Source organism: Pocillopora damicornis, chromosome 5 (genome assembly GCF_964200805.1).
Source record: "Pocillopora damicornis chromosome 5, jaPocDami1.2, whole genome shotgun sequence".
NCBI classification, from domain to species: domain Eukaryota; kingdom Metazoa; phylum Cnidaria; class Anthozoa; order Scleractinia; family Pocilloporidae; genus Pocillopora; species Pocillopora damicornis.
In genome coordinates, this window is record NC_142674.1 from 23,329,631 (window position 1) to 23,344,148 (window position 14,518).

Below are 14,518 nucleotides of genomic sequence, written 5' to 3' on the forward strand. Positions count from 1 at the left end.
GAAGTAGTATATCTTTTTAACTTCAGAATTGTTTCCACTTTGCCCATTGTGAGACATTTAACTGTTTAGGCTTCCAACGAGTGAAACGAACTCAGTGGCTCTCGACTACTAAACAATGGGTCCGAAAGGTGTAGAAAATTTGACGATCGAAGCACCATTTTGTCCATATAAACTGCACACTCTATATCTGTACCCTACCCCAAAGAACTGCCTTTTTTTCACGGTCAGGGCCGGGCTCCCTCAAGAAGCTGGAGCCCGACCACACCGAAAGTTTTTAGGAATTCCCCATCAGGTGGGTGAAGTGGAATTGTAATGCTTCAATTAATTCCTCATGAAGAACATTTCATCAAAGAGGCCTCAGAAAACGACATATTTTGAGAACAATTGCAGTGCGGTAATGAAGTTCATACACCATGGCAACAGGTAATTCTCCGTCACGGCCGTCACGTGTTCTCTGTCACGGGTGATGTTTGTCACAAGATAAAAGGATTGATGTCAATTTTTTTTTTATTATTTTAATTTTTTTTTTTTTCATTTATATATATATACTATTCGTGTCGCTTCTTTCTGGATGCTGTGCGATTTCGGGGTTTGAGCACCATCTCAGACTGGCTGATCACTCGCCTCGATTTCATGTAAGAACCTTGAATCCCGCTGGCTAAGTGGAAGTCCCATGGATTGACTCCGCCTCGGTCTGGATCATTTAATCGAACGAAATGATTTACTGTAGAAAAAGAACTTCGATATCGATATTCGTAGGTTTCATTATGAACTGGATTTTGTTGCGCCAGGACAAAAATATCCATTTTAAGCAAGATCGAACGTACGTTACTCAGTCATCTTTTAAAATCACTCTTTTATTTGATTTTCACACACAGTGAAGCCACTTTGAACCTAAAGGAGACTACAAAATTTCATTTTAAGAAGATTTAAGGGGGTTACTGTAATGATTTTAGTTTTTGTGGGTTTGCGAATCATTCTTCTTGATGCATGAACCAGCAGGAGTCGGAAAACAATGGCTAAAACAATAGATTTCTTTTGGGGGTACTACGGCTTTGTTGATAGGGCAGGGCTGCACAGAAATCATACCCCTTTTTTCGCGATTGAGGAAAGTGATCGGTCAGTGATTCATCTTTTTTGTGTGTGAACTGTGACACAGATTCCTCGTAAAGCTCCTGATTCGACCTTTCTATTGTAAACCTGTAATCTAGAGCACCCGACCGTTGATTTTGAACTAGGTCCAAATGCTGTGGGGTCAGTTCAATCCAAGGGAATCACTTTTTTTCCTTAATTATTAGTAGCTCTTGTGATTTCTTTTACACAAGTTGCCTTCAAAGAAAAGTCAAATTTTCTTGATTAACCGCATTCTAATTGACATCCTCAAGGGATTTCATTAACATTTATTTATTTCAAGACGGTATTTCCTAATCCTTAGTTTAATTTGCAAAAATACTTTTGTTTTCTGCAAAATAATTTAGATATCTTTGGATCACGCTGTGCATTTTTTTCACAAGCATTCTTTTTTCCCCTTTGTAATCAAATCATTTTTAAGTGGGCGAGGTTAAGACGGCGAACAAATTCGATGTTTAATTCGACAGCACCACAGCTAGCAATCACGTACACTTGCCAAGACAGTAGTACGGAACTGATCACTCAGTATACATCAAAAGTCGTGCATAGGAATTCACAGTCAAGGTTTGTGTGAATCTTTTTTAGAGTGTTAGATATCCATCGTCACAGTTTGGATACGAAGTTGTGTACTTTGGATTGTCCATTTACTGATAAAATCACGTTTAGTAAGGGAGTACCCTGAATAATGAAGATAACTGTCCAAACAAGTTTGCTGCGCTAATGCAGAAAAAATTTGTCAGCGTGAGCACAGTGCGAAGTCAAACAGAATGCACTCAGCGGTGGTTTTTTTGCTTTTTCTCGGTGTTAGGAAGTTTGCCTTACAAATCGGAGCCCCTTTTTAGCTGAATTCTCCGAATGAAAGCTACTACGTTGATAAAATGTTGTTCTTGTCGGCTCTCAGTTCTGATCTGCGTTTTATTTCCATCGGAATATAAGATTTGCTGATTATTGCGCCTAAATTGTGTATACAGCTCTCGATTATGTACATCCAAAACTAGCTGGATTCTAGTCTTCAAAAAAATTTACTCGTGCTTATTTATTCCAAATTGCACGAGAGAAATCATGTGATTACGTGTTAATAATATACATGGAAAAATACGAGATGGCTTATCAAAGTTAAACATAAGCAAAGCGCGCGTTTCAGGTACAAAAAATAATTTATTCAAACCGAGCGTTCGGTCAAAACAACCGCGTACGATCAAAACAATAATATGCAATGATATCTTCATATCTTTAAGGTACAAAAAAGTTCAAAGTCCGGCTAAACAGTTCAAGGAATTGTTCTGTCTGTGTCCGAATCACTTTCGATGAAATGGAATCGTTGTTTCCGAGGTTTAACCATGTTTGTTTTTAATTTCGGCGTTGGATCGCTCCAGCAAAGTGTTAAGCTGGGTCGGCTCGTAATTTTCGATTTCCTCGGCAATTCCCTTCTCTAAACACCACTTTTTCCAAACCGACAACCAAAAAGCAATGCTTTTTACAGTGTTTTCGTTGTTTAAGCTGTTTTTCAGCGGCGGTGGCGAAAGAAAACCCACTTAAAACGCCAGACATTGTTTCGCTCGCAAATTTTCAAATTTTCAAATTTTGTTGCAACATCCAAGGCTCGCATTTGATTGGCTATCTGTGAGTTTCTTTGATTATTGACCAATCAGAATGTCTGATTTGTTTCTTTCTTTGCACTGAATTAACCCTCTTCTGCACTGAGTTAACTCTCTTCTGCACTGAATTACCTGAAAACTGCATTTATCTCAGCCAATCAGAACTGAGTAATTTTTCCATGTATATTATTAATCATATTAATAATTAATGTGCGATTGCATACATTGTTTTGTTTTTATTGTTTGTTTTGTCCAATGAGCATTTTGTTATACACTTTCAATTTAACTTTGTTTTTTGTATAAATCGGAGCTGTAGATGACAGAAGAACTGTCGAAACATGTTTTTAAAAGATGTCGTATATTTTGTTAAATTCGTGACATATATGCTGATAACCCGGGGTTAGTGTGAAATCTGACCTCAGATCTGAAAGCTGTAAAGGCATATTCAGTATATTTATTTTTGCTTACAATTTGATGCCTGGATGTTCTAAAAAGAATTTAAGAAATTATCTGAAATAGGCCTTTGAAGAAGGGAAAAAAGAAACCCAGATTAAAACTTAACCCCGGGTTAGCGCTAATCGGCCTTCGAATAACTGGGCGCAGACCTCTTGGTAAAATGTTTGATGATGTCATCTCTGCGTCTGTGATCCAATAACCGCGTGCCTTTGAAAAATCTTGGTCACACTTTTGGTTAAGAAAATGAGGCGTAAATAAAAACGATTCATACCAGAAAAATGGAACGGTAGATCAATATTGAAGAATCAATTGTTTCTTTCCTTTCCAGATCGCACCCTTGCACTCTCTGCTTCCATTGGCTATTTTCGTTTGGCTCCAGGCCTCCTTTCCATGTCACGGCAGTCAGGTGCAGCTAAATTCAAATTCAAATTCGCCGGATGTTAGCTACGCAATTCTGATCGACGCTGGCTCTACTGGAAGTAGAATGTATATCTACAAATTCCACTTGAACAAACAGGAAAAGCTAGAGAGTGTGTCAGATGTTGACGAAGTGGACAACTCGCTTGGTAAAGTCAAACCTGGCCTGTCCTCGCTGAATAAATTGGATGGAATTTCAGAATACCTGGAAAAATTCATCACGGCGGCAGCAAGAATCATTCCTGAAGATAAACAGACTTCAACGCCTTTTCTTTTGCTGGCAACCGCTGGGATGCGTCTGCTAACCGAGGCGGATCAAGAAGCCATTATGAACTATGTGAAACAGGTCTTGAGTAGTGATCGCTCACCATTCCTCTTCAAAGAAGACTACGTGCAAATCATTTCAGGCAAAGAGGAAGCCATATACGCTTGGATTACAGTGAATTTCATCCAGGGAGTGTTAACCTCGAAAAGATGGACCCCATCATGGGGTGTGTTGGACATGGGCGGGGCCTCTACCCAAACCTCAATGCGCCTTCCCAGAAAATCTGAGCTCGCCACCATCCTGAGACTGGGAAAAAAGAATTACAAATTGTTCGCTAAAAGCTACTTAGATATGGGATTGGCTAGGATTCATGATCGCTTCTTGGAGTTTTTGGACGAGTGGGAAGACAAAACAGTTGATGATAAAGGATACATCAAAAGCCCTTGTCACCACAAAGGCTTTAGCGAGACCTTTAACGTTGGGGGCCAGGAGATGAGTATCACTGGAGAGCCTGACTCGGAGATGTGCCGGAGGCTCATCGACGATATGGTGTTCTGTGCGAATAAACATCCAAACCAGGAATGTCCCTTTGATGACCAACCGAAGCTCAATGGAAAATTTGTTGCATTCTCTGCTTTTTACACAATAATTGAGCGTATAGGCGCAGTAATTTGTGAAGATAAGCCCGTTAGTATTGAGCAAATCGGCTGCGCTGCGAAAAAGTTTTGCTCCAAGCCATACAATGTTGTGAAACCCATCGACGAAGGCTATGATAAATTTTCATGTCTGTGGGGAAACTATGTGTACGAACTTTTGCAAAAGGGTTACAAGATGCCTGCGAACAAGAAAATTTTTGTCGAGAAGGAGCTTAAAGGTTTCTCGCTAAGCTGGATCATGGGCGCTGTTTTGTACAAAACTGACCTACTGTGATAGCCTACAGAACGTCAAAAGCATACTGCATGTAAGCCTTCATTAACTGTCATGAAAAAGTTGTTGTGAATCGCAAACGTACGATTTCCATAAAAAAATATTTGACTGAATACTTGACCAGCGTCATCTTTGACTCTGATATGTTTCCTGTTTATAACTTGATCATGGTTGCTGAAAATATGATGGAAAGTGGTAACGTTTTAAGGGCGGATCCAGGACTATTTGATTGGGGGGTGGTTACTTCTAGACCAACCATGCACACCCCTCCCCCTGCTCCTTCACTTGCCTTTGCAAACACGAACCCGCTCATGAACAGGAAAACGCATGCACTCGCACTCAAACTCACAAAAATTTAGCCATTTGATTACTAATATGCGATCCTGTTGTGGGCTTGTGGCAATAATTTGGAATTTTTAGATAATAGATAAGCTACAAAAACTCCCAGAGGTCAGATGGGAGGAGGGAAAAGGGGTCTGGACCCTAAGACCCTTCTCCGTGTCTCTCTTTTAAAACGCCATTCTTATAGAAATAGTTTTTCATCAGAGAATGGGGTTCAGAGTGCTCAAAATTCCTTTTTGCGTAGGAAAACGGATTTTTCAAAAACTCCACCACCAAAAATTCAACGCAGAGGATGGAAATTAGCTGAAGATGCCTCGAAACTCGCAAATTCCACCTCCTCCTCCCCCCCCCCCCCTTTCTGAAGGAGACAACGCAAAACCGTGCTTTCGTCCGGTCGAAAAATGCCTAAACACAGCTGTTCGTCCATCTACTATGACGTTTTAACCTCGAAACAGATGCAACTTGAGGTAAAGAATAGCTTGCGAGAAGGCTCTTATAATTATTATTATTATTAGCGCTGTAAGACGCGCATTTCTCCCGCCGCGGGGAGATTTTCGGCGAGTCGAGGTTTTGCCGGGGGGTCTTGCAGTCATAGACCCCTTGCTGACTTCTCGTAGATTTGCATCGTTCAAGGCCTCAGACTTTCCCTGGGCGAAGAAACACTCATGCCGTAGCGTTCCTGGCCAGTTAAAGAAAAGCCCATCCAATTCAAAATGCAAAGCAAATGCAAATGAACGACAGATTAAATTACGAAGGAACTCTTCGAAGGAAATGTTTCGAAACTCAAGTTCATCTGGAGTGATGTTTCTACAATTACGAAGATATTTGAATATAAAAACAACTTCTGACAGGTCAACCTTTTTCGTATGACATTTTAACGAAAGCATCCGAAGGGTGTGTCGATCCGACATTCAAAGTCGGAAAGCTTATTTGAATAACAAACAATCGTTTAAATTAATATTCATGCACCAACTTGTCCTGCACGTGGAAAGAGCTTACAAACTACGAGAAATTCAGCGTCCTTTGCAGCTAATTTGGAACCAAGAAACACTTAATCTCAGAGTTATTAGCTTGGATATTATTGGTTCTGTCGTGGCCTCCGTTTGTTTCTTCGAAGGGAGCAACTTCAGAATACCCCGCAACTTATTTACATGTCATTGAATAAGAATAGCGTCTATTGTGTTATGCCTCGATCTTCAAAGCCTCCCGACACATGTAAATGAGTTGCGGGGTATTCTGAAGTTTAGCCCTTCGAAGCTGCTGAATCGAGCGCTTTAACTCGATGTCGAGGATTAATGCATGCCATAAGTCGCACATTCTCTCAAGGTAAATAATCGTACGAATTGATAGACCGTCAGAAATACAGTTTTCATATTCTAGTTTGTTTAATTGTGGCCCTTGAGAATCAAATTACAGAGTTAGATTTAAAAGTAGTACTGCGCTAAACGTTGTACGCTAAAAGACAATCTTCGATGGCAGCCGCCAAGACAGTTGCTATTGAACCTCGTCACTTTAAAACAATATCGAGGAATTCGCACTTATTATCCGTGCATCGATCGCTTATTTCTAAATTTCGTTCTTTTCTTTTTTCACTTTTTTTCTTTAATATACGCAGCTATTTTATTTTATGGAGTCTTCGAAATAAGTTAGTCGTAAATCCGCATGTTTTATCGCCACTCCTTACCCTCCCCCCCAAAAAAAAAAATAATGGGGAAGGGAAAGTGATCGAAATAGGACATAAGACCCCCTTTTTCTAGATGCCAGACGTTTTTTTTTCACACCTCTATGCAGAGGCTATGGATGATAGAACTTCTAGTTCTCTCGAATGTAGTGTCTCTCACCGAATTCTGGGCGGAAATGTCCTGGGTTGATATGTGTTGTGTTCTTAGGCGTGTCTTTACTCTCACAATTACTCTCTCCGCCTAAGAGTACAATTGGGTACCGTCGAATTGCCATGGAAACATGACAGGGGTATGCAGCCATGGACTACCATCCCACGTAAGGGGGGAAAGGGGGTAGCGATATGCCTCCTATACAGGAGGCATAACGACACTCCTGAGACTGGCACTAGTGCCAGACTAGTCTTTTTTCACTCTTTCGAAGATCGTGAATATTACGGTTCTCTACTGTAACTGAGAGGCAATGTTTATGTTTAGGTTATCAACATGTTTAAGAAGACTCGCTTCAACCAGATTATCAATATCCAATTTGGGATTATGCAGTTTCTGACAGGGTTTTTTTTCCTCTCGTAATAAATTGATTCGTATCTATAAATAAGAATACTTATCTAAAGATAATTTCTTGATGTACGATCGCGGCCCCATGTTAAATCTCTCTTTTCTCTCTTAGACATTAACCCTGATGAGATGCAAAAATCTAGAAATCAAGAACTACAGGGGAGGAAAGAAAAAAAGGATGACATTCTGAAAGGTTTGTTACGAAAATTGTAATATAGGAACGCAACTGTGCTTGTAAATCTCGTCTGCTTTTTACTCGTTCGCTTGGATTTCGCGAGCATTTGCAATTCAGAAACCGCCAAAGTAAAAAATGAAGGGGACTAAGAAGAAGAAAATTAATCCTTTTTTTCCAAACTCTCAATTCATCGATGTTCAGATAAATATGACTAATCTTTGCAGAAATGACATTCGTTTGATCAAGGTAACTTGTAATTTTTTTCATGGCTCTTTTGCTTCAATGAAATAGTTGAAATACTTTTTGACTCATCATATGTTGGAATCAAGAAATAATCAGTGATCGTTGTAATATTTTTTCTATTTTATGGTTGTCGTTGGTAACACAATAGTGTCCAAAAATATACTTGACAAATAAAGTTGCCATTGCAACGGTAAATTTTCCGATTTCAATAGATTGTCAATGATCAAAATGAACTTGGGTGTTTTTATGAATGTGTAAAAGAAAAAATTTTTATGGCACAGCTCTTTGGATGCCTTGACTAGCGTGTGTCTTGTCCTATCCAAGAGACTCTTCTGAAGCCTAAGAAATTCGTGATCGAATATGATTCCTCACCAATGTTCGAATCAAATCAAACTAATCCTGATGTTTATGATAAAAAAAAAAATAGAAAATTAAAATGTTGGTTATTAAAAACTCGCAGTGCCTCAGGTGCAGGTCACTAATTTTTTTTCACTCCTTTTTTGAGAGATTGAATTACCTTGATATTGAATAGTGAGAGGTTAAAACTAAACGAGTATGCTACAACTATCGATGGTTCTCGAATTGTTTCTAGCTAATCATTTTCAGATCTCTTTTTCTATACTTCCTTTTTTGTATATTTATCTTAGATAAGTGTAATGGTCTTCTACTCTTTTTCAAAATTATAAAATTTTCTATTCAAGTCACTTGAAAGAATGGAGTTTATAACTTTCAAATATTTTAGCTCCTGAGACAGAAACCAGAAACATTTTTTTTAAATTTCTGATAAGGTTGAGGTCGTAAACACTTGATTTTAGCTTTCACAAACTTTCGTTTCCAATAAAAAAATCTCTTTCAAATTTCTTAAAATTATCAGATTTAGAGATTTAGAGATTGTTTAGAGATTTCGAAATGATTCCAAAAATTGGCCAGAAATAAAATGTATATATGTATGTATGTCTATACATACATATATATTTAACAATTGGTTCATATGTCTGCGTGCGTTCATCGAGAAGAATTAAGAAGAAATTAACACAAATTCTGTCTCTGAGATACCTCGCATCTTTCCAGTTTCAAAAAACTTAGCAGGAGGATTTAGCCTTTTATTAAGCAAATTTCGTCGGAGCTATTTACCAAAAGAATTAACACAAATTCTGTCCCTGAGATACCTCGCATCTTTCTAGTTTCAAAAAACTTTGCAGGAGTGATTAAGCCTTTTATTAAGCAAATTTCGTCGGAGCTATTTACCAAAAAAATGAACACAAATTCTGTCCCTGAGATACCTCGCATCTTTCCAGTTTAAAAAAACTTAGCAGGAGGATTTTGAATTATTTAAATTTCGCTGATTTTCAAGATCAACATTTCCCGCCAAAGAAGCCGCGGCTCAATTCCTTAAGAAACATCTGTTATTAAAAAATACATGCCAAATAATTTTATTTAAAATACGTGTTATCACTAAAATAGTTTGCAGCTTTTTATTTTCCAAAAAAATTGAAGAAGGATCCTATTTTGAATTGTTTGTAAAATTTCCCTTTTTTTTTCAAGATTGGAATTTTTCCGCCAAAACACTGCAACCTTATAAATCGTTCGGGAAAAATTGTTCACAACAAAATGATTGTAGAAATGCATGTTGCCAGAATATAGTGCATTTTTTCATTCTGAAAATCGGTGATAGGGAATTGCATTTTTATTATACTGACAACAAATTCACCATTTTACGCGACGGGATTTTTTATTTTTCGTTTTTTCGTTGAGAATGGAAGCTTTTGAAAATAATTGTTTTTATTGACGAGGCTGGGGTTTTCGTCGAAAAGGAAAGATTGTTGTGAATTTTCATGCTTTTCAAGTAAAACGAAGCTGTAATCGCAAAGGTGGTCTATTATTTTCGGCATTTTTTTCTTTATCCAAGAACTGTCTATGTAAAGAGGTCTGGGGATTAGCGGAAATCGTGCCGTCGAAATTAGAAACAAGAGCAACGCATTTCTTCGTCTAGCGCTCAATTAAAACAGGCTTAGCAAACGACACAAAATAAATGGTTCAACCTTGCACAACCTTAATTTCTACATTCGGATTCCGACTTGATCTCAGGAGAATTGTGCGCTTTACCAAAGCTATTTTCAATGTAGCGATTTTAAAAACGTGTGAGAACGGGAATAGCTTTGAAGTTGCATTCTTGGAAAAGTCGCCAGTGAATTTCATTTTGAACTGTTGTTGAAATATTTACTATTTTTCAAGCAGCGTGGTTTATATCTATCTCCGCGGACAGAAGATTGCAAAAGTAATTAGATTCTTTAGCTTTTTGGTATTTTGGCATTGCCGTTACGAATGAGAGCAAGAGAGTGTTGTTTTTACGATTAAAATATTAATGTCAAGTGAGAAAAGATAGGAAATATGATAGACAGTTTTACAAACTTGAGTCATTATGCAACTATTTCCAATTGTTAGAATTTTATCTGTCGTGATCTCAGAGGAATTGCTGGCGAGAACGGAAAGTAACTACTTGTTTTGGCTTAACTGATTAATTGTAAAATGCCATCTTTGAATCAAATAGCTCAATTTTGAACAAAAGGAAGATAGAACTTGATGCTAGGTAATTTCGACTACAAAAGCATCAACAGATCCTCGAAGTTAGTAAAAATTATTCATTAGCGATCGTTCTTAATTGTCAGTAACTCCGGCTCATTTGGACGAATATTGGACCAGATTTAGGCCATTAGTAGAATTCCTAAATAAGTTTCCCCATTTCTTTTTTTTTCCTTCTTTTTTTAAGAAATGCTCATTCTATCATTATCGCTTGAAAAAGTGAGGCTTAAGATCTATTTCATTTGTTGGTTTATTGTGTATCGATTTATTTTCTTGCAGACTGACTGGTGAATATCCCTGATGTTTCAAGTACAAACCAGACATGAAGGACTAAGCTCAATTTGAAAGACAACATTTATTCAGAGGAACAAAACAGATCGATGAGGCGCAATCAAGTCAAGATTTATTTGCCAAAATCAAGGACTGAAGCCAACCGTAGAAAAATATCATTTCACAATTTTGGAAGAGTTTAAAAATTTTTTTTTTTTCGTAACTGGTTGTTTAAAGATGTGAAATTTTCCCGCTGAAAAACCTGGAAGAAAAAACGGGCGCTTAAGGTACACATGTGCCATATTTCTTTGATTCTGTAAGTAACATCTGTTTATATGAATGGCATTTTCCCGCCAAAAGACTTAGAAAAAATACATGCGCTATAATACGCATGCGCCAATTTTTTTTTTTTTAAGTAAAACATTGTTATTGATAAAGTTTATAATTCTTTTCTGTGTCCTCTTGTGTTTTAAAGTTTATTATCTTACCAGTTTTCTGTCTCGATATGTGCTCAATAAACCACACGTGTTTTGATTGATACTTTATTTGTTTCAAATACTATTTAGTGATAAGTTAATGAAATAAGCGATTTTCATTTTAAAAGGTGTCAAGAAAAAACTCTTCGTATATATACTAAGACTTTTGGCGGGAAATTTGAAGGAATTTGCACAGCGTTTCCCCTGGCAACATTTTCGACAAAAATTTAACAGGAGTTTCTTCTATATTTCCCACCAAAAATTATCTAGATTAAATCTCGTGCCAAATAAAAATTGAAAGTTCCAATTTTTTCCTTCAAACATGATCTTACATCAGTTGTACCTTTTTCGAAATATTGTGGACAGCAATTTTTTTGGCACGAGACGAAGTGCTAAACAAAAACACCCTGACAAGGCATAGAGAAGTGAATCAGAAGTAATCGTTTTGTTTTTTTTGTCGTTTTTTGTCTGTTTGCTTATTTTAACCCACCAAATCAAAACTTTTTATCCTAGGACTTGCCATGGTGTTTTGCTTTGGTTTTAGAATAAAAGATCTTTAGTGAAGATCTCTGAGTGTAACACAGGATGGAAGATTTAAGTGAACCGAAAACATCATAAGGATTTAAAATCCCGAGGCAATTTGTTCGGTGAAATATAATCATAAATTTGAACCAGTTAACAGAAAAAAGGTTTACCTTGGTTTTTAGTCACATGGGGTTACCATATCCGGAATATTTTACTTTATCAGAGCAAAAATAGCTATTTTTCATGAATTTAGAAAATCCGGTGTGGAAATAATGTAGACATGAAATGATATGATACTCAACGGGTTCTGTTTTAGCCACTGGAGCTTGGAAATTAGGATCTGAATGCTTAATTCCCAAAGAAATTTGAAAAATAATATTAAAGTATAAATATTGAAATAAAAAATTTCAGCTTCGAGAGCCGAGCCATTTTATATCAGGCTTAAATTTCTTTTGGAGATTCTACTTAATTATCGACGCTAGTTCAAAATTGTGTTAAGTGCTGGGGCATGGAACGAGATTTTACTTCAGCTGAGAGGGCTAAGAAATTTCACAATTAGGCTCCAAGTTCCGCGATGTTTTCGAAGATCAAAAGCACAAAATTTTGGAAAAAAATTTCCCCTTTCCTTCGTGTATTCCTGTGTTACACCGAATAACAACACGAAAGATCTTTCCTCCACCTAATAATTATATAGCTAGATAAATTACGTTCCGTTTTAAACCCAAATGCCTGGTCTTGAGTTCATAGTTGATAAGAGGTAGTCGTATCGAGTATAGCCTAAATTTAACATTTAACCAATTAACACTAATGTTCAAACAGTAGATAATGTGGTACATAAACCAGAAAATGGGCAAACATTGGGATATTATAGAGTTTGACGACAAGAAAATTTTACTTATGAGTATGAAATTTGAATATACTAACTAGCATTTTGAATTCGCGTGCTTCACAAACCTGATGTGGTTTTCTTCAAACTTTTTCACGATTGCAAGAAATTCACAAACTCATTCAATTTACTCATTCTTCATTATTAATGTGTATAATATCGTACGAAATTTTAGCAAGTGATAAAATTTGAAGCTAGAGATGATTTGAAACGCGCTTATGTTTGATCGAAAACATTCGTTTACTCTTGCTACTCAATATTGGGTAGAAATTCTAACACGAGTGCCCACGAGAAATTAAACACGGAAAATATTCCGTACAAACCTCATACTACTCCAAAACAAAGCCGAAATCCTTAAGGCAATCTATTTTCTTCGCCATGAATTGTTTTCTTTATCCGAAAACTGTACGCAAAATGAAGGGCGGAAATCTTGCCAAAACACGCACCATCTCGTAATTTTGTTGAAAAAAATTTGAGAAAACACAATTATGCTCTCAACTGGCAGCGTGCGCTTGAATTGTTCATACTCATTAATTTGATTTTTAATGGTCAGCCAGCATAACAGCAAGAGTTTTGAATTTTGCATATTCTTTTCCATAAAGAGAGAGATGAAAATAAAGATTTATTCGTGATGAATTAACAGCCACAATCGCATTTCAAAGGTCTCATTTATTTTTTCATTAACAAATGAACTTGTTTAGATCGTTTTTCTTCCTAAGAGATATTCACTTTTTCCTCGATTTGGAAAAAAAAATATTCACCACAAAATGAAATCACAAAAATCTACATTTCTTAGCCGTAAAATGAATCCACCCTTACTGGTTTATGTAACATTAAATTCTGAATTGGTGATTCTATTTTAAAGAACTCAAGACCAGGCATCAGATTTTTAAAGATGTTGCTTCCAACGTCGCAAGAGAACATTGGTGCATACGTTTCAAACAACAGAAAAAAATCTAAATTTAGCCCAATTACATTGTACTATTACTTAAATAATGGCCCCTAAGTTAAAGCCAATGTCCTCTTGCAAACTGGAAATGGCCTCAGTTGATGGGACAGAAGGCTTAGGACATACGAGTTTAGATGGCACTGTACTGGTTTCTATTTTTGAATTTGACAGCAAATGGCTCTTTTTCGTGCAAATTAATTCTAAATTTCGAGCAAATTGATTCTACATTGATGTCGAGAATGAAATATCATTAACATCAATTTCGCTTTCATTTAGCCAATTTTCCTAAAATTTCTCAAGTAATGCTGAAAGTTGTTTCAAAATGAAAAAAAAAATATTAAAGACTGAGAATATTCGAATATGCAGTGTGATCGGTGAGTGTAACTGTAAGTCTGTTTGTGAAACCAATTGGTGATTGGTGATAGAGTCCGTCCCGGGTTATTGTAATTTAATCAGCTTTCTTCACTCAGTCGTTGAAAACAGCTAGTGTTGCAGTATCCTGTACTGTCCCAATCAATAACGTGGTTTTTAAATCGATGGCGTGTAACAATGCGATGTAAAATAAAATGGGTAAAACTAACTGATTTCAAGATTTAAGTTGAGACTTCCATTTGGTCTTTGTCGGACGTCTTTTGTTACAGTACCACCTTAAGAAATATCACCATTTTGCAACATCAACTGAGATGTAACCGAGATACTTCTTGTTCCGCAAACCAAAATGAGCGATCTATCCCAAGAGATCAACAATTCCTTTTTTTTCAGTTTCCAATTTTTATCCCGGTGTTCTTGAGCCAATTTTAATTCAGTTACCAGCTGCTTCTATTGTAAAAGCATTGTCACGAAGTTTTCAGAGATAGAGAACACCAAATTATGGCGTGTAGCAAAATAATGCTCAACTCACACCGTCGCTCGTGGTCTGCAAAACAATCCGTACCCTTACAAATATATCCGAAAAAATGGTGGCCAATTATAAATTGTAACTATTCGACACTTACTATACCCAGGAATAAGACGGATAAAGTCAACCTATTCAGGAAT

The 14,518-nt window shown here is 36.8% G+C and overlaps 1 protein-coding gene and 1 long non-coding RNA gene across 2 annotated transcripts; both read left to right on the forward strand.

Annotated features, from left to right (window-relative positions):
- Positions 1–115: 115 nt before the first annotated feature.
- LOC113686998 (ectonucleoside triphosphate diphosphohydrolase 1) lies at positions 116–4,905 on the forward strand. The gene is made up of 2 exons (XM_089205995.1): positions 116–292; positions 3,514–4,905. Exons 1-2 carry the CDS (start codon positions 116–118, stop codon positions 4,795–4,797), a joined length of 1,461 nt encoding a protein of 486 aa, XP_089062121.1. The 3' UTR covers positions 4,798–4,905.
- A 1,480-nt stretch (positions 4,906–6,385) lies between these two features.
- Positions 6,386–13,156, forward strand: LOC149046048 (uncharacterized). Its single transcript, XR_016186597.1, has 3 exons — positions 6,386–6,462; positions 7,486–7,566; positions 10,654–13,156. It is a non-coding gene; the product is annotated as an uncharacterized LOC149046048 (long non-coding RNA).
- The last annotated feature ends 1,362 nt before the right edge of the window (positions 13,157–14,518 follow it).

Coding starts and splice junctions, on each gene's coding strand:
- LOC113686998 (XM_089205995.1), top strand. CDS start 116: ATGGGTCCGAAAGGTGTAGAAAATTTGACGATCGAAGCACCATTTTGT. Junction 293..3,513: donor TTTTAGGAATTCCCCATCAG/GTGGGTGAAGTG, acceptor TTTCCTTTCCAG/ATCGCACCCTTGCACTCTCT.